This window comes from Podarcis raffonei, chromosome 11 (genome assembly GCF_027172205.1).
Source record: "Podarcis raffonei isolate rPodRaf1 chromosome 11, rPodRaf1.pri, whole genome shotgun sequence".
Taxonomy (NCBI): domain Eukaryota; kingdom Metazoa; phylum Chordata; class Lepidosauria; order Squamata; family Lacertidae; genus Podarcis; species Podarcis raffonei.
In genome coordinates, this window is record NC_070612.1 from 3,947,508 (window position 1) to 3,967,132 (window position 19,625).

A 19,625-nucleotide genomic window follows, 5' to 3' on the forward strand; every position below is an offset into this window, starting at 1 on the left:
GGCATGACTTCGAGCAAAAAGAGACACAGTAATGTTAGTTGTGTGATTGTAATAAGTGTTGGCAAAGCATGAGACTCTTAATGCCAGAGTTGTGGGTTCAAGCCACAACTTTTGTTGGACAAAAGATTCCTTCCTTGCAGAAGGTTGGGCTAGATGGCAAATCTACATTTCTAGGATTCTATGATTTCTACATCCATCGTTTTTGTTAGGTAAATAGCAGCCGGGGTGGGGCACTCAACAGATTCTGGGTCACGTGGAGGGGAAAGGGGAAATTTAGCACTACTTTCGCAGCCCCAAGGCTATTCAGACTCCCTCTAGCCACCGTTATGTAGCCTAGAATGTGTGTGTTTGCATTTGGACACATGCCTTCACGCTGAGTTTGGTCCTGAGTTACTGAACTGGTCTGCCCATGAGGCAAGTTGAGGCGACTGCCTTAGGCGGCAGGATCCACAGGTAGATCTGGCCTCCAAGGAACGAATCACCTGCTGCTGCTGCTGCTGCTGCTGCTGCTGCAGCCACACCAGTGGCAGCTATAGGGCACATCCTTGGCAGACCTGCCCACAAGTTGCCTCCACAGCAGCCTCTCATTACTGTGTTTTTTGCTCCATAAGACGCACCTAGTTTTAGAGGAGAACAAGAGAAAAAAAATTCTCTCCCTCTCTGCTCAGCGCCTCTCCAGCAAAGTGGGAGGAGAAACGAAAGCAACGTGAAGCTTCCTGAGCACAGTGGGAGCGCTCCCACTGCGCTCAGGAGGCTTCAGGCGGCTCTCCTGGCTTCAGCAAAAGCTGCACAGCCTGCATTCGCTCCATAAGACGCACACACATTCCCCCTTACGTTTTAGGAGGGGAAAGTGCGTCTTATAGAGCGAAAAATATGGTGAATAGGAGGCATTGCTGTTCTCCTCCCACCCCCTTCCCCCCATTGTTTCTACCCCACTTATCCCTGAAATAGAACTTCTCTCCCCTCTTCTTTCCTGGTGGTGGGGGCACATTTTTTGATTCAGCCTCAGGAGCTGAAATGCCTTGGACCAGCCCTGACTGCGCATGTGAGCAAGAGTGATGCTAGCAGCTTTCGGTGGGCTAGCATGACTTGGTTTAAAACTATGGTTTTTTACTTTCGTTGTAAGCTGCCTTGAGCACATAGAGCGATAGGATGTATACAACTGAGATAAGTTCCTTCAGGCTCCTGGCACCTGACAAAATTATGCAGGGGGAAAAATGCCCCCCTCCATATCCTTGCAAGCTAAGCAGATAGTGGGGGGCAACAGAAGGAGGGAAGGATGCTGTTCTGCATGCTTAGCCTTTGGTTGGTTTCATTTGGGACTGATAATTTGGAGGGTGAGCCAAAGCTCACGTGGAAAAAGTGAGCTTTGAAGAGGTGCTTGAAAGAAAGGAGAGAGGTGGGAAAATAAAACTGACCAAAGGATTCCTCAAAGTGATAGACACCCTTCACTGCTAACTGGGTGGGGTGGGAACGTGGCCTGACTCTGTTCCAGTCGACGCATAACCTAGATTGGAAAAGGCTGGTGGCTGTGTTGAAAGAGCTTTCATCAGCCTACTGTTTCAGCAAAAGACTTCTTCTCGTTCTGAGGCATTATAGTGTTGACGCCCTTGAAATCCTTACTCAATATTAATCCTTCTCTTTCTTAACTCCTGGTCTTTTCAGGCTTTCACTTGCATTAAGAGCTGAAGGGTCAGACCCCAAGGCCTTGTTAGCAGAGCTTGCTATGCTGTACATTTTTTTTATTTCTTTTCCATCCTGTCCTTTAAAATTAGCAATTTAATTTTTTTCCTCTCTCTGGCACTTGCAGTGCTACTCAACCCTGAAAGTAATATTCCATCCTAGAGGTAACCTTGGCTTGTCAAGAGAAGCCATTTGAGTGTTCCAGCAAAGTAACTTCCTCCCACTAATTTTGCAAGTCAAAGGTCGCCCTCTTCAGAAAACAGGGCTATCAATTCTAATTAAATCTTTACCCTGGAAACCCAGAAGGCGCCCAAATAACGACTGGCTTCTTAAATATCTTTTAAACGGTGCTAATTGTGCTGAAACTCCTGGGTGAAAGAGAGCTCCTCCAATCTTTTCATTGCACTGGAAACGTTTTTTTACGTTTTCCCAGGAGACAACAGGGATACCTATTCAGCCCCATATCTTAGAGTAATCTCAAGGGGGGGGCATACACATTATTCCTGTGCATCACACCTGAAGTTAGGGCAGGTGTTGGTCTGCATGGTACGTTCTAGCAGTATGATCTTGGAAGTCTTGTCTCTCCTTCTAATAGTGAACTTAGCCACTGACTGTTGATGGGTTTGTCCCAAAACAAGGTCACTGAGAAAGAAGAGGGGAGCTATCAGCATGCTCACAGGAACCCAAAGGCTTGCAGGAGTACAAAATAACCCCCCCAAAAAAATAATAATAACAAAAATAAACAAATAACAGGAGCTAAGTACTTTGAACAGGCCTGCAAATAGCCATTCACCTGGTTGCCTCTGGAAGGTAAAAATAGCATCCAGGTATTCAAGAGTGTGTACAAGTAAATTTTCTGGTCTTGCGGCACTTCTTTTGTCTGGAAGATAAGGGAGCTGTTTTGGTGGGTCAAATATATTTTAATGCTTTTATATGCTAATATACTGTTAGCTTGAAAGAGAGTGAGGGAGAAGACTGAAATGTGACACCCATATTCTTTCCCCCTCTTCCAGTTCTCCGAAGCTCAGCTGTGAAGATTGCCTTTCAAAAACGTCAGCTTCTGGGAGAGGCTGCAACACACCAGGAAGCAGTGGAGGGAAGAAATGTGTTGGCTTCAGTGCCCATGCAGACGGTGAATGCTTTGGAGTGCACACAAAGAAGGAGACTGTCAGACCCAGAAGAGGTGAGGTGCACCCCGATATCCCCAAAGGCCAAGTCACCCGCACCATCCAGCAAACCTTCACCACATCTGGTGCTGTATTATTTATTTACCGTATTTTTCGCTCTATAGGACGCACTTTTTCCCCTTCAAAAATGAAGGGGAAATGTGTGTGCGTCCTATGGAGCGAAGACGCCATAGCCCCGCGACCCTCTCTCGGCTGGAGAGGTGACGCGCAGCTATTGCAGCAGCCTCTTTAGCCGCGCGCCACCTCTCCATCCGGGAGAGCGCGCGCGGGGGGCTAAAGAAGCCCCCCGCGACCCGTTCCCGGCTGGAGAGGTGACGCGCGACTATGGTAGGAGCCTCTTTAGCCGCACGCCACCTCTCCAGCTGGGAGAGCGCGTGCAGGGCTAAAGAAGCCATAGAAGCTTTCCGCTGCTCCCCGACCTGCTCTTTGGGGCTGCTGGTGGGCTTCCACCCACCAGCCCCAAAGAGCAGGTCGAAAGGAACCTGAAGCCTGGAGAGCGAGAGGGGTCGGTGCGCACCGACCCCTCTCGCTCTCCAGGCTTCCAAGGTAGCCGTCTGAAGGCGACTGAACGCACCTTAAACGGCACCTTGTTTTAGAGGGGGAAAACAAGAGGGGGGAGATTCTCCCCCTCTCTGCGCAGCGCCTCCTGCCGCTTCGCTGAATGGGCACTGGGCAGAGAGGGGGAGATTTTTTCCCCCTTGTTCTCCCCCCTCTAAAACAAGGTGCGTCCTATTGTCCGGTGCGTCCTATGGCGCGAAAAGTACGGTAATATATTTACATGCAGTTTCATAATTTCATAATTGAAACAGTATCTTAAGCAGTTTACAAAACAACATGTGCATACAACATATCTTCCCATATACATAGAAATGTAAGGCTGTCATGCAGGATTTTTTAGTGCTGCATCCCAATCCTGGATTTGCTTGAAGTAGGGGAGTAAAAACAGAGGGAGCTGCACAACAGGATAGGTAAATAATGGTTTTAAATAACAGCAGAAGTTTGAATAAAGCAGGCATGGAGGGAGGAATCGGTGATTTTAAACGATGGACAGGTGTTTGAGAAGAGTTGCACTTTAAAACAAGGCTTCAGTACAGCGAGAAAGGATTTGGAAAAAGCTCTGTTGTGTTAGCTTTTTGGTGTTAACTTCTGTGCTATATCCATCTCTGCTATTTCTCCTTGTTAAAACTGGCTTGTTTGATGATTTGTTTTGAAACAGTTCTCAGTGCCCCTCCATTCCTGCTTTACTCAGACTTCTGCCAATGTATGAGCACAGCGAAAAGGTAGAGACACTGAACAAAAAAACTTAGCTGTTTTAAACTTCACCATCTTCCATTCTTTAGTTGACCCATGTAAGAGATAAAGGATGCAGAGGCCCCATGTGATGTCTTCAACATGAAGTTCCAGGACCCATGTAGTAACTTAGAAGATTATTATTCTATTAATAAGCACGCATGCACCTACCACACCCATTGAGTGAGCATAACATTTGCCAGAGTGGTCTGTAGGGCATTAAGTTAACAAGATGCTCCTCCCACTGGATAGGAGATTTTTTTCAGGGCGAGTAGCCATCCCGCCACCTGCCACCCCAAATTTGCCATGCCCGTGGCTGGGTTGGCACAGTCAAATGGTTCTCTGTGTGAATGCATTTAACATGCGTAGCTTCTGTCAATAGCTGCTGCGGGGAGTGTTCTCTTGAAATGCCAAAAACAAAACAGGTTCAGATAGGTGATTTCTTGCCACAGCCATGGCTAAGAGAGTGTTAAACTTTCCTTCTTAATTTCCCTCAATCCAGAGCTTGCTCGGTCTTTACCTGTGGCTTCCAGAACTAAATTGTGTTGCTGTGCTTCCTTCCTTTGCTGTCTTTTAACTAAGAGTTCAGTTATGTCATAAACGTTAAGAGCTTCTGAGTTAGTCTTCTCAGCAGGTGGCCCAGTAATCTCAGAGTGAGCCTTAATCTGCCTTTTAATATCATTCTTCTGCACAGGTGAATGTCAGGGTAAAATGAGCAGAGATCGTCATTGTCATTGTTAGTTTTATTTATATCCCTCCCTTCATCCTCGGTAACAATTCATAAAATGCACACATCAACACAAAGGTCATTAAAAATTGTCTCAATTGTTTTTATATATGAAATCGTGTTAATGGTTTTGGGATCATAGAGTTGGAAGGGACCCGAGGGTCATCTAGTCCAACCCCCTGCAATGCAGCTGTCCATTACGGGGATCGAACCTGCAGCCTTGGTGTTATCAGCACCATGCTCTTACCAGCTGAGCTATCCATGAATCTATATGCAAAATTGTTAATATGTATTTTATTGTGGATGTTATTATCATCCATGTTCTTGATTGTGAAATAGCTCCGAAATAGAATCACAGAATTGTAGAGTTGGAAGGGGCTGTGAGAGTCAACTAGTCCAACCCCCTGCAGTGCAGAAAGCCTCTTCCCAATGAACCCACGACCCTCTCCATAGGAAGCGATTCATAAATGAAATAAATAGGTATTAGGAATAGCATGTATCCTTCCCTGAGCCCGTGAGATAGGGCACGAAGGAATCTGATTGAAAACTTAATAGTTGCCATGCCAGCCCAGTAGTACAAAAGCACAGAAAATGGTTGCCTGATGGGGATGGGAGATTTGCTTTAATTTCCAGCAAAAAGAAGTCAGCGTGCGTGTCTGACTTTTCATGATGCAATCTCCCTCTACCGCCGGAAACGCAGAATTTTCTAGCCCAAGGACTCCTTTACAGCCCGCATCTGTTCTGCTCTTCACTTAGTGTGTCCACTTAAGGAGTGGGCCAAAGCACTCTTTCTCTCGAAGCAAAGGGGAAAGAAATTGGAGCAGTCTTGTGCTTGGCTGCAGAGCCTAACATAATCTTTGCTTCACTTATGAGCTGGCTTTGCCCCCCCCCCTCCTTTCCTTTCCTTTTAAACTTGTCAACGAGTTTGCGATTTGTGTCAGCAGAAAAATAAAAAGAAAGGCAGAATGTGGTGCAGCTCTCCTAGGAACAAACAACCTGTGTTATTGGTTAAGACCGCGTCCGCATTAAAAAAGCATTCGCGGCGAAGAAACTTTTGAAAGGGTATCATCAGAGGGGGACCCGAACAGAGGGTGAGGTTAATCTCTTCCAAGGCTCAGCTACAAAAGTTGGAAGCCGGCAAAGGGCTTGTGTCCAAAAGAAATCAATTTCTAATTTGAAACAAAATCATTTTTGACTAACAGGAGTTCAGGACCCATTACTTTTGCTGTATAGTCTGCTGACATTTCAGCTCTTTCTGTGGCGCGCAATGAATTCTAATAGTCATCTCATAACGTTGCTACACCAATCAATTTAAGCGAGAGAAAGCCGTTACAATTCTGTGAAGTTTTCAGGGGCAATTTTCACTGATGGATTTCTTTTTTTCTTTTTTCTTCTGCCCTTTTTTCCCTTTCCCTTTCCTTTTCTTTTTTTTAAACCATCATTATTTCATTTCTTTCTTTTTCCCACCCTCCCCTCCTTCCTTTAAATGCCTCATAATAGAATTGATGCCCACTTCCCCCATTGTTCTTTGGACTTTTCTGTGGGCTTCCCCAAGAATGAAAAACGCCTTGAGGAGTTTGACCCTGTCCTCTGTCTCTCCATGCCCCCCTCTTTGTTTCCCCGCACGTTTTTCTCTCTTTTTTTAGCAATTTGGTGGGGGGAAATTACAGGCTGATAAGCGCTGGCTTGGCAGTCAAGTGATTTGTAGTAATTAACAGATTGCCTCCCTCACCTGCATTAGGATGCCGGGCATTGAAAGCTCTGGGCTCAGAGCACAGGACACTGCAGTTGCACAGCTTCTCTCAATTTCAGAAGAACTTGGTTTGTTGTTGTTGTTTAGTCGTTTAGTCGTGTCCACCTCTTTGTGGCCCCCTGGACCAGAGCATGCCAGGCACTCTTGTCTTCCACTGCCTCCCGCAGTTTAGTCAAACTCATGCTGCTGGCTTCGAGAACACTGTCCAACCATCTTGTCCTCTGTCGTCCCCTTCTCCTTGTGCCCTCCATCTTTCCCAACATCAGGGTCTTTCCCAGGGAGTCTTCTCTTCTCATGAGGTGGCCAAAGTATTGGAGCCTCAGCTTCACGATCTGTCCTTCCAGTGAGCACTCAGGGCTGATTTCCCTCAGAATGGATAGGTTTGATCTTCTTGCAGTCCATGGGACTCTCAAGAGTCTCCTCCAGCACCATAATTCAAAAACATCAATTCTTCAGCGATCAGCCTTCTTTATGGTTCAGCTCTCACTTCCATGCATCAGTACTGGGAAAACCATAGCTTTAACTATATGGACCTTTGTTGGCAAGGTGCTGTCTCTGCTTTTTAAGATTGGGTCTCCCCAAATGCCCAGGACTTACAGGTCTCCGAGGAGTGTGTGGCGGAGGCTGCAAGGCCCAAGGCTGATCCACAGGAAGGGAGCAGCAATTTATGGGGTTTTGTGCCTCCCATGAGACAGGAGCCAGGGCTGGAGGAAGAGAATTGTGCCTGAGATGGGGGTCCAGTAGAAAGAATCCCCTTCGCCCCTGTACTCCCAGGACCAGGAAGGGCTTAAAGAGACAGGCTCAGTGGCAGCTTCTGTGTAGGGGAAGTTGAAGGTTGCTTGTGTGTGCTCCATCAGATGAAGGTACTTAATATTGGGGAGAGGCATGGTCATGCTGCTGCTCGGAGCACCAGCCTGGGGACATTATGCCAGCTCCTTAAGTCTCCAGAAGCATTTCTGCATGTTCTGTGCACCTTAGAAGCTACTGTAAGTGAATGCTTTGTCAATAAAGTATTAAACCGCTGGCTGTTTGTCCTCCTCGGGCTGCGTGTGCTTAGTAGACCAGGGCTCCTTTAATTTACTAGAGCAGAAATCCCTGTTTTGGCCACTGCTCCTGTGCTTCCATAATCTCATCCCCTGTGCCCCCTTCCCCACGCTATAAAAGGCATTATTCAGAATAGCTGTTTGCACGACCCACTAAGGAAGATAATAACGCAGTAAAATTCAAAATGTTAACAATTAATTGCACATTTATTCAAAATCCAATTAAAACTATTTAGTTTAATTAATTTTTAAAAATGATGAACTTAATCCAGTAACACCAGCTTTTCAAAGTCTGGTCATTTACAGTTCCAGCGCCCCATCCCCCCGCCCCCCACCACACCTTTGCTTCCTAACACCCCCTGCTGCCCCTTTACCTCTTTAGCACCCCCTAGGTCATCCCACCACCCTCTAAGGGGCAGTTTGCACACTTTGTTGACCACTTGCCACTACCGCGTGGAACCAGCCGCTTTAGTAGAAAGTCCCATTTCTTGCACTGTCTACAGGAGTAGAACATCAAAGCCTACTTTAAACTATCCTATGTGTTGGCTACCCACCAGTTTCTGCTAAAAAAAGAAAACACCAGTCTCATAAGGCACTCCCAAACAGCAAGACCACTTTGCCAGTATAATGCAATGCCTTTGCACCCTCCTTAATGGGGAATCATTTGCAAATGATGGAACTGGTCCAGCTCCTTTATATTTGTGGATGCTGTTTACATTTATCTGTTGCAGCACATTTCATGACCAGAAAACTAGGTACTCTTATTTATTTCTAGGAAGGCTTTGCATGGAAGCTATTTAGGTTAAAGTGAGGCTGAGGTGTTTCCTTTCTTGGTCCTCTATTGTGGCAACCAGCTTCAAAATCAAGTTTAAACTTCATAACCAGAAGCAACAGGAGAAAGGGTTTGCACAATTAAGCTTTAGAGCAGTGGTTCCCAATTAGCTCTCTAATGCAGACCCCCTGTTTTTCAAAAGCCAATCCACAGACACCCTACTTTTGAAAAAATTTGTATCTCTTTTGAAGTATTCGTTATGTGAATGTTGCCGCAGCCCCCCTGGGTGGGTTACATGGACCCCCAACTAGAAACCACTGCTTTAGAGAGTATTGTCCTAGAGTTGTCATCTGGAGATTATAATCAAACTATTGAAATCAAGTAACTTCAATCCCTTGATGCCTAGCTTAACTCTCTTCCAAGTCATTGCAGTTGCCTCGGGAACTCCACCAACTATTGATAACAGCACTGTGAATGTCAAAGACAGCTGGTCCACAAATCATAAGAAACTGTAATTCTGAGGCAGACCATGTTCCGTCTAGATCAGTATTTACATTTAGATCTGAAACTCTGGACAGCTTTGGCCAGGACCTTTTCCTCATCCTACTTAGAAAAATACCAGGGATTGACTTTGGACATTCTGCATGCAAAAAAATGTGCTCAGTCTTCCCCATAATCTCACTAATAAGGGAAATAATTCTGGCCTCTCCTCCCCCTCGAAAAAAAGGGGGGAGGGAAAGGTGTGATCCTGAAGAAGGTCCAATCCTGATCATCTCCAGCTAGTACTGAGCAAGGCCCTTTTCGCTCATTCCCTCTCCCGAGAGCCCAGCTTTTACTGTAATATACCATAGCTCTTAATTAAAGCGTCCAAATTAAGTATGTACAAACCTGGTTCCCAGAGAAAACATCTCTTTCAGACCCATTTCTAGGCAAGTTATTGCCTTATTTCACATGTTTTCTATATGTGCTTTGTGAACAGATTCTAACGTCTTCTAGTCTTCTGTATACACAATATGCTTCTCAAAGAAAGTGGCCCTTTCCTCCATTCATTTTCCCTGTGGGTTGATTTCAAGATTGGTTTCTACGCTGCAGATGTCCAGCTAATACGAGGCTTTGGCATTGCAAAAGAAATGAGCCTGCCTCAGAATTAAAGCAGAATGTAGAGGAGACAGTTCTTTGTGCTTTTGAGAATAACTGTGCTTATTTAAAATAGCACTGAGAATTCTCTGCTGGTTTCCGGAGAATGCTGGTGATCTGGGGGTGACGTTTGCGAGGATTGGCCAGATGATCACTAGGGGATGGGAACCCGTCACTTGCTAAAACCACAGCGCTGACACAAAGTCTGTTGTGGGTGGTGTATTATGCAATTATGACTCCAGGCGGCCCTGAAAATATATATTCCACTCCATACCTGTCAAGAGTAACGACTCCTTTGGCTGCCGATTCACCATATAGAAAGTTCCCTGAGGAGTAGCACGGCACTTGGGCCCTGCGTTCTGAAATAATGCAAGAAAGGCTGTCCAGAACTTTTTCGGCCTCTAATGCCCATCGTAATTGTCTTCCATCGTGTTCTGCAGGGATGAGTACAGCCTCCTGGAAGGATGCGGCTACATCCCCCGGACTGACAGGCAGCAGAAAAGAGCTTGTAACTGCGGCCACCTCCCCAATCCAGCATGACACCTCACGGTAAGATGACTGGTAATCTCTGGTTTAAGATTCCTCAGACGCAACCATCAAATTCGCCCAGATACGAGGGGAAGCAGCTGAGTTTCTGTGATATTTCATGTTTTGCTCAAGCTGGATAATATAAACTTAGAACTGCCATATCCTGTGACATTTATAGTAAGCCTTAAATTGCTTGTTAGAATAAGAAATGCAGGAATATGCCAAGTTCTAATGCTTTAATTTTTACTTAGAGCCTGAGAGGGGGGAAGTATTTTTAAGTTATAAGTCCTGACACATTTAATACATTTGTAAATAATTTAAAGGGATGGTGTTCACTGTGTTTAGACCTTTCTTTCCCTTCAAAGTCCACTTTAAGTTTTTTAATCCTCCCAGTGTCACTGCCCTCGCTCCCACCAAATTGCACCACATTTTATCATGATGTGTTTCTTTTAAGCCATTTTATACAAATGTTATTTTGCTGTTTAACGGCAAGCAACAAAATCACATTAAGTCAGCAGTTCTGATAAGTCACCTTCAGAAACCTTAAATGGCAATATTGCTCTTGTGAAGAACTACAGAAGGATAAAAGCAGAGTTGTTTTTCTTCTGGGCTAATAAGGTTAATAACAGCAATTGCCTTTACTTTGGTCTTCTCAACGCTGAGAATGTATTATATGAAAATCTCAGCCCGGTTTGAAAACGAATCCTAGCTTTGGACATCAAATGGTCAGCTTAAAATGGGGGGTGCTGATGGCAAGAGATGTGGGCACTTCCAGTTTGGAGCAGGGACCCTTTGACCCAGTGTGTTTGCTATGTTATTCTGCCTCTTTGCAAATCTGGAAACAGACTAGGGAGTCGGTGCTCCATCCTTCACTTTCTCTTTGGACATAAATTACTTGCCAGTTTCAAATCATGGCTCACCATTACATCTGCCCAACCCAACTGTCTTTCCTCCTAGACTGGGGTTTGCATGGTTATTTTAAACCCTGGTTTCAAATCCTGTTCAGCATTAGTGCACATGTAACACTTATGGCTGACAAGGTAATTCAGGGGTGTGTAACCTGGTTCCTTAAAGCCATTGAAGCAGGTGTCAATTGAATTGATACATGTCAAGGAGTTCCACACATGTGGCCACCACCATTGAGAAGGGCCTGTTCTCTTAAGGTGCAGGCTTCTGAAAAACTTAACTACTGGGAGAGTTCAGGAACTCATGCAAAAAATGTGAGCAACTGTTCCAGAGCCCATTTTTAAACCATACTGTGCTGGGCCCTCGTGTTGGGCCAAAATGGATTCAAGTTTTGTAGTATCTGAAAATCCCCCCCCGCCTTTACAAAATCAGCTTCCCTGTTAGTGTTTTTAATGCATAGCCTATTGACTTTGCATATTGCTGGATTCTGTCTTGTGAAAGAAGACAGAGCATGTTAACATAGATTGTAAAGGGGTTCAGTAGTGGAATGTCTCTGAAGAGGTGTACCTGTTCGATCATCCCATCCAGTTTTTGCATAGAATGGCTGAGCGTTCAAGCATTTTGGGAGTAGGTTAAAGGCTCTGACTGACAAACTTGTACAACAGAAACTTACTTTTTCTTTGCGCAAGAGGGTGATTGAAAGGGTAAGTATCTTCTGGAGATTCCACGACTCCTTCCTTCATGAACGATGCAAAAGTTTCATAGAATCATAGAATCATAGAGTTGGAAGAGACCACAAGGCCCATCAAGTCCAACCCCCTGCCAAGCAGGAAACACCATCAGAGCACTCCTGACATATGGTTGTCAAGCCTCTGCTTAAAGACCTCCAAAGAAGGAGACTCCACCACACTCCTTGGCAGCAAATTCCACTGTCCAACAGCTCTTACTGTCAGGAAGTTCTTCCTAATGTTTAGGTGGAATCTTCTTTCCTGCAGTTTGGATCCATTGCTCCGTGTCCGCTTCTCTGGAGCAGCAGAACACAACCTTTCTCCCTCCTCTATGTGACATCCTTTTATATATTTGAACATGGCTATCATATCACCCCTTCACCTCCTCTTTTCCAGGCTAAACATGCCCAGCTCCCTTAGCCGTTCCTCATAAGGCATCGTTTCCAGGCCTTTGACCATTTTGGTTGCCCTCCTCTGGACACGTTCCAGTTTGTCAGTGTCCTTCTTGAACTGTGGTGCCCAGAACTGGACACAGTACTCCAGGTGAGGTCTGACCAGAGCAGAATACAGTGGCACTATTACGTCCCTTGATCTAGATGCTATACTCCTATTGATGCAGCCCAGAATTGCCTTGGCTTTTTTAGCTGCCGCGTCACACTGTTGGCTCATGTCAAGTTTGTGGTCAACCAAGACTCCTAGATCCTTTTCACATGTAGTGCTCTCAAGCCAGGTGTCACCCATCTTGTATTTGTGCCTCTCATTTTTTTTGCCCAAGTGCAATACTTTACATTTCTCCCTGTTAAAATTCATCTTGTTTGTTTTGGCCCAGTTCTCCAATCTGTCAAGGTCGTTTTGAAGTGTGATCCTGTCCTCTGGGGTGTTAGCCACCCCTCCCAGTTTATTTCGCCAACCTAGATCCAAAGAGCCCTGTAGGCTTGGAACACTTTCTGATTTGTCGCTTTTGGCTGCATACATTGGTGCCAAACTGAATACTATAGCAAGGAGTCCCCCCAATCCTTGACTGTTCATGGATTGGCTCTCTCTTCATGCTTGTATCAGGATCCGTTGTGGCCATTCATTGTCTGAAAAACTTCCCTGATGTGATGCCTGCTTGACAATCTGCTTGTAGCTTGCCTGGGTTTCAGCTGTGCAAAGCTTTCTTGAAGTGCTGACAACCAGCCGATCCTTGGTGCTTGCAGAAAGCCCAACGCTGCAATTTGAAGCCCGCCACACCTACTGATAGCTGGGTCTTCAAAGCACCTTGCAAGGGGCTCTGCAACCCCTTTTGGGCCCAGTCGCAGCATTCCCTGGCATGGCAAAAATGGTGGTGGGCCAATTGTGGCATTCCTGACCCCTGCCGTAGACTAGGAGATGTGCTAGATTTGAAACTTTCATTGCAGCACAAAATATGTCACCGAAGCTCCTAATGTCTACCCATATATAGGTAGGCTGTGTAGGCAGGATCCTTCTGGGGTCTTGAGTACCAGTGTGCTTTTCTCGTCCTGTCTGTCCACCTTGGGTCATCGCCCATCAGGAGAGGGAACGCACTGTGCTCCAGTCCTGAAAAAATATGTGGCCAGGACACAGAACTTTTCTCCACCATCTTCTCCAGGCTGGGTAGATTACTCTGGCACTGGTGCTGATGATGAAAGAGAGAGGTTTGTTTTTGGTTTTTGCTTCGTAGCAGGTAAAAGTTGAGCACTGAGTTTCTATCTTACCCTTGAACCCATTCCTACTTTCTCGGCCAGGGGCAGAGAGAGCTGGAGGAATTCAGAGCCCAGCTGATGACCTCATGGCCTGCTATCCTGTCCAGCGACATTCTTGTGTTTAAATTGGTTTCAGACCTTTCTACATCTTGTGCTAAATAATAATAACAACAATAAATGATTGTCTGGTGTGGTGCCTGCTCTTCCCGAATCTTCTCTGCCTTCCCTTTGAGTGTGCCTTTCCTTTCTCCCTTCTCACTCCCCCCCGCCCCTTTTGGTGCAGTGTGTTAGTATAATTGACCAGGTTAAAGAGCCCTGTTTTGCTTTCCCTTACTCATGGGCTTCTCTAATTGAAAATGGTAAATGGACAAGTATTTCTGTGGGAGACCTAAACCCAATCCTATTCTTCATCCACGAAACCTGCTTGGGCAGCAGGTCAGTCTCAATTTATCACTGAATGGGTTATAAGCTTAGATTGCAGGTTTAACTAACTAAATTAATCAATATGGAGAATTATAGCTGCTGGTGTGCCACTAAAGTTAAAGATCTGTCAGCATGTTTGTTAGAATCCACAGTTAACGGTTTAACCCTAATGGTTTGCTTTGTTTGGGGCTGAAACTTGCTGAACAAAACTTGAGCCTTAACAGGAGGGCTGCGGGGCAGGGGAGAAGGAGAGCGGCAGGCAGAAAACCAATTGAGTTTGCAGTATATGTAATTACTTCTGGCTATTTAAACTTCTTGCAAGTAGAGCCAAGTCAGGTTTCATGCAAAGCGTTGGCAAGCATCAGCGACAGAAGCTGCCTTCGCTTTCGTAGGGATTGATTCTTAATATAAGAAAGTAAGAAGAGCCTGCTGGATCAGGCCAGTGGCCAATCTAGTCCGGCATCATGTTCTCACTGTGGCCATGTGGGAAGCCGTCAAGCAGGATTCAAGCACAAGAGAGGGTCAGGGAAGAGCAGGTTGGGGAGATGGAGAGATGAGCTTGGTCTCCCAAATAGAGGAGGGACAAAGCAACAGGAATGGATTTGTACAGACATAGCTCAGGTTATAGACGATTCAGATTGCGTTTTTTCAGGTTGCAGACCGCCGAAACCCGGAAGTACCAGAACAGGTTACTTCCGGGTTTCGGCGGCCGTGCATGCATAGAAGCACTAAAACGCACTTTGTGCATGCGCAGAAGCGCGGAATTGCAATCCGCACATGCGCAGACGCGGGTTGCGAACGCTGCTGGTTAGGAACATGCATCCCGCATGGATCGCGTTCGCAACCCGAGCGTCCACTGTATAGTACAGTATCCTGGGCTGCCCAGCATCCTGGGCTGGATCAGGCCAATGGCCCATCTGGTTCAGCATCCTTGTCTCACAGTGACCAAATAAATGCCTTAAAAGAAGCATTGGAGGCAGGGAGGAGAAGACTCACTCAGAGTGATGAAGCCTGTGCTCTTAACTTAGTGCTCCCTATATTACTAGCACCTGTGTCCCAGTAGCAGATGTTCGGAGTCACTTTCTGCTCTGACTGTTTGCTTCACACGTGTTTATGGCATGCACATACTGTGTCCCCCCCCCATTCCTTTAATTTTTCTGTGGCCAGGTAATCACTGCTGGTAATTTTTGGGGAGAGAGGGTCTGGAGGAACAAATCCCCCAGCCCCACCCACCTAAATCTCTTTCCGTTTTCCTCTCCTCTCCTGAGACTGATTTGGGAAGGCAAGCAGAAATCAGAAATAATTGAGGGGAGCCGGGCAGGGCGATGTCAAAGCAAAAGATGCAGATCTGTGAGAAGTCAGCCGTACCTGTTGAACCGCCCTGCGGGGAATGGAAAAGAAAGGAGCAGCCTGGGTGAGCTGTCATCGTCCAGCTCCCAGTGGTGGCCTCTCCTTCCCTCCTTCTCTTCTTCAGCTGTCACCATGGTGCCATTCTTGCCCAGAAGGGAAAGGAGAAGCAGTAGCTACTACTTCTTCTAAATCACCTTCCCCAACTTGGTGCCCTCTAGATGTTTTGGACTACATCTCCCATCAGCCATCACATTCTGTTCTAAACCATGGGCAGGCAAACTAAGGTCTGTGGGCCAGATCAGGCCCAATTGCTTTCTGGATCCAGCCCATGGACGGTGCGGGAATCGCCGCGTGGATCACCAGCTCGCACATTCTTTCCCTCTCCCTCACACGGTGGCAGCACCTCCTTCCTCCCTCCTCCTGGCTTCTCCCCGTCCTGCCTAGAGGAGGAAGGGGGCTGTTCTTTGTTGGTGCCAGCAGCAGCAGCGCTTGAGCGGCCGCCATTTTAAGTAGCCCCTCTCCGGAGCCCTTCCACGTGCCGCTCATCGACCCCCCGCTGCTAGCCCCTGCCACTCGCAAGACACAGGTAAGCAGCCACCGGGGCTTGTGGTGCTCTTGCATCATTTTTTTCCTTCAAAATATAGTCCGGCCCCCACAAGGTCTGAGGGACAGTGGACCAGCCTCCCGCTGAAAAAGTTTGCTGACCTCTGTTCTAAACAGTTGACTTTCTCATTTTACAGTGGCAAGCCACTTTTTATGGTTACTTTTCTAATGATCTTGGTCAAACTACTTATGTCGTGGTCCTATGCAGTGGCCGCAATAGGGCAGTGATGGGGAGCACATCTTCTGCCAGCTCTTGCCTCTGGGCACATCTGCTTCACTGCCACGGCCTGGCCAGTGGTGCCCCTCAAGGATGGAGAAGTCAAGCTGCTGGTGTCCCACTCCGGAGGAGTATTAAGTCATATTTAAATGGCTTAGGAGTATGAGGGCAAACAACTGAAACAGAATAAAAGTAAGCTGCTGCCTTCCCTTCCGATTTTCGGCCCCCGTGACTCCCGCATCATCTTTTGCCATCCCGGACCAAATGGATTGGCCAATATCAGGCATCCGGGGCCTGGAGTGGCAGGATTCCTCCTGCGGTTTGCCTGCCTTCCCCCTGACCGAAAGTTTTATCTTTGCAGTCAACTTGGCTCACGTTGCAATGAAGAGCCCGTCCTTGCACATTCCTGTAGCGCACATATTAAGTAATAACTCAGAGACACTATCGTTGGAGAGATCCGCAACGGCTGCATCCTTTGGAGTTTTTAGAAAAACAAATTACATTGTGCAAATTTGTGTTTGGGGGCTGTTAGAAGGAATGGCATGATTTGCCCAGCACATCTCCGATCAGGTAGATGTGCATTTGGGGACTTTTAAACAAATTAATATTTGATGTAAAATGCAATGCCCAGAGCTGTATATTGAATAAGTCCACAGTGCCATATTATCACGCTGGATCCTTTGAACTGAACGCTTTGTAGTAAATAAAAATATGAATTAGCTGTGCCTAGAACGGCAACTGCTTTTGAGATTTCGGCATCTCAGGGAACTGTTTTCTGCTTTTTGACATGGCTTCTTGCATTCTTCAGACATCTTCCGTTAAGTGGAAACTTCAGGAGAAGTGCCCTTTCTCAGTCAAAATTTTAATATTAAAGGGGGAGGGGTGATCTAATTTCTAAACGTTTTGAGGAGAAATGATTTGTGAGGGGGAAGATGGTGAATTAAGTTCTGAATAGGGGAGGAGATAAGTCCCTCCCCTCTTTTTTCCCTTAGGAGAACTAACATCATGAAAAGTCCAATATAGTTCCGTATGCGAGTGATAAAAGCAGACATTGGCAAATTAATCTCTCTTATTCACTGTGTAGGTTGTTAATTGTTCTCTCTGCTTGCTGTCGATATAATGTGAAATTTTCATTCCCCCCATTCAAGATGGGGAAAAGTTGTGGCTGAAAATGTTAACATTTGCATTTTTATTTGTTGATTTATTTAAAGGACAGCCTCTCTTACAGCAATCCATCACTCAGTGACACCCCAAATATGAATAATGTATTGTAGACTTGCGGTTACAATGTGTAATAAGTGCCAGAGACAGTAGGAGAATGTTAACTATGTTGCAAATGTAATATTTATCGACTCGTAGTTTATTGCTTTGGAGGTTCAATAATACTGACCATAGGACATTAATACTGCTTATCCTGATTTTAGCCGGCAACCTCTGTATGCAGAAATAAGCTATCTATCTTGCGCTCGCAAAATAAATATGGAATTTACAGCACTTTGTAAATGGTGTATTATAGGGTGCTTGTGGTTCTTTGTAGAAATCCAAGCGTCCACACCTCCCTCGCTGCCACCACCTTAATTTGCGCCATGATCCCATTTCAGGAAGAAAACCCAAACGGTCAGTAGCTTCTTGATGGCCCCTTTTCCTCAAAGGTTTCCTGTGGAAATGAATTCATTTATGTTGATACACAGCCACAAACCAATAGAAATGGACAGTGGCACCCAAGATCTCTGGTCCAGACCCACAGGAGAACTTCCTGGTGGATTGTTCCCCAAATGGGAAACTGCCTGTAACTTTTGCCAGGAAATGGAGTGATGATTAGGGATTGTATCATGCTGGATTTTTCAAGCAAACTAGCCCAACTCCTTGCCCGTTATTCGGAGATCTATGGGTGGCCTGTGTTCAAAAGTTTCACGTCGGGCAACCCAACAGCTCCAAAAGTTTGCGATCTGGATTTAGACAAGTTCATGGTGCCTTCACTTATTTTGTAGCTTATTCAAGTTGCAGAGAATAAAATACACCACTAGCCATGCCCAACCACCTAAAGTTCCTATTTGGATCTGGCATGGCCTGTAGTTCCCTGATGGTGGCACACTGGCACAACTCAGCCAACCCCTTGCATGCATCTTAACCCGGCAGTTTTCAAACTGCTGGTTGGGTTTCCTTAGTGAGATCATAAGTAATGGGATTACTTACCTTCCCTGAGGGAGGTTTGCACAGTCATCCCCGGCAGTGAGCTCCTTCGGTCACCATAGGGAGTGCAGAATGAGTTCTCTATTCCCTCGCACTAAGTAGGGTGGCGGGTGAAAGAGAAAGAGGCCTGGATTTGCCCTAGTGTGAAAGGGTGCTTTGCAACGAGAGCACGTGATGGACAAGTTGCAAGTCAAAAAGGGTTCGCTGGGGAAAGAGAGAGAGAGTTTGAAACTCCTGCCTTTGCAGTGCCTCCAGTTTCTAAGGCAAAAGATTCTGCAAGCCCTGCAAACAGTTTGCTCCTCTACTGCTGAGCTGCTCTTAAATTTAAGATGTCCTTTGAATGTTTAACTAAAGCCTCTCTCCATGGTGCAAAGCCATTGCTGCTTGTCCTGTTTTCAGGGCGCCCGTTGATATTTCCTCTTCATCCCTCCAAGATCATCTTAAATATTTGATTTTTATTCTGCTTTTCTCTTTGAATTTCTGCCCTTTCGCTGTCTCCATCTGACTGTATAAGTGCCCTCATTATTTATGTATCATATTTATGTACTGTTTTTCCTGTAGCTCAAAGCAATTAACAATTCCACGTAAAACACACCAAATAAATATAAAGATACAGAATCCAATATAAAAGGCAGGCCCTGTGAGCAGAAACAGGTTTTTGAAAAAAAAATTAGGTTAAAACAAGCTAGAATGAAGATCAGAGCGGTTACGCTATCTCTCATCAAAGGCCTCTCTCATTAAGGACAGCTTTTATGTTCTCCAGACTTTCACTGATGGTGTTTCATATAAAGATGGAACCCAGAGCACAATGTTCCTTCCTGTACCTAGATCTTAATAGGTGGCCTGGAAAGGAAGAAGATAAGCATAGGAAACTTCCTTGCACCAGGTCAGTCCTTTCACTGTCTGACAGCAGCTCCTAGGATTTCAGGGAGAAGTGTTTCCTGGCTCAACCTTGAGTTGCTGGGGATTGGATCAGGGTCCTGTGGTGTTGTTGTTTAGTTGTTTAGTCGTGTCCAACTCTTCGTGACCCCCTGGACCAGAGCACGCCAGGCACTCCTGTCTTCCACTGCCATGCTGGTAACTTCGAGAACACTGTCCAACCATCTCGTCCTCTGTCATCCCCTTCTCCTTGTGCCCTCCATCTTTCCCAACATCAGGGTCTTTTCCAGGGAGTCTTCTCTTCTCATGAGATGGCCAAAGTATTGGAGCCTCTGCTTCAGGATCTGTCCTTCCAGTGAGCACTCAGAGCTGATTTCCTTAAGATTGGATAGGTTTGATCTTCTTGCAGTCCATGGGACTCTCCAGAGTCTCCTCCAGCACCAGAATTCAAAAGCATCAATTCTTTGGTGATCAGCCTTCTTTATGGTCCAGCTGTCACT

At 45.9% G+C, this 19,625-nt stretch overlaps 1 protein-coding gene across 11 annotated transcripts in view; it reads left to right on the forward strand.

Moving 5' to 3' along the window:
* Positions 1-19,625, forward strand: part of KIAA1328 (KIAA1328 ortholog) — a 228,403-nt gene that overhangs the window by 189,471 nt on the left and 19,307 nt on the right. For 8 of the 11 annotated variants that reach the window (XM_053408979.1, XM_053408983.1, XM_053408981.1 and 5 more), the window contains 2 exons: positions 2,697-2,866; positions 10,033-10,141. In XM_053408979.1, coding sequence (XP_053264954.1) covers positions 2,697-2,866; positions 10,033-10,141 — 279 coding nt within the window. Of the gene's footprint in view, positions 1-2,696; positions 2,867-10,032; positions 10,142-13,502; positions 14,491-17,264; positions 17,564-17,590; positions 17,987-19,625 lie in introns of those variants that run through there. The other 3 variants (XM_053408976.1, XM_053408977.1, XM_053408978.1) reach the window with 3 other exon arrangements.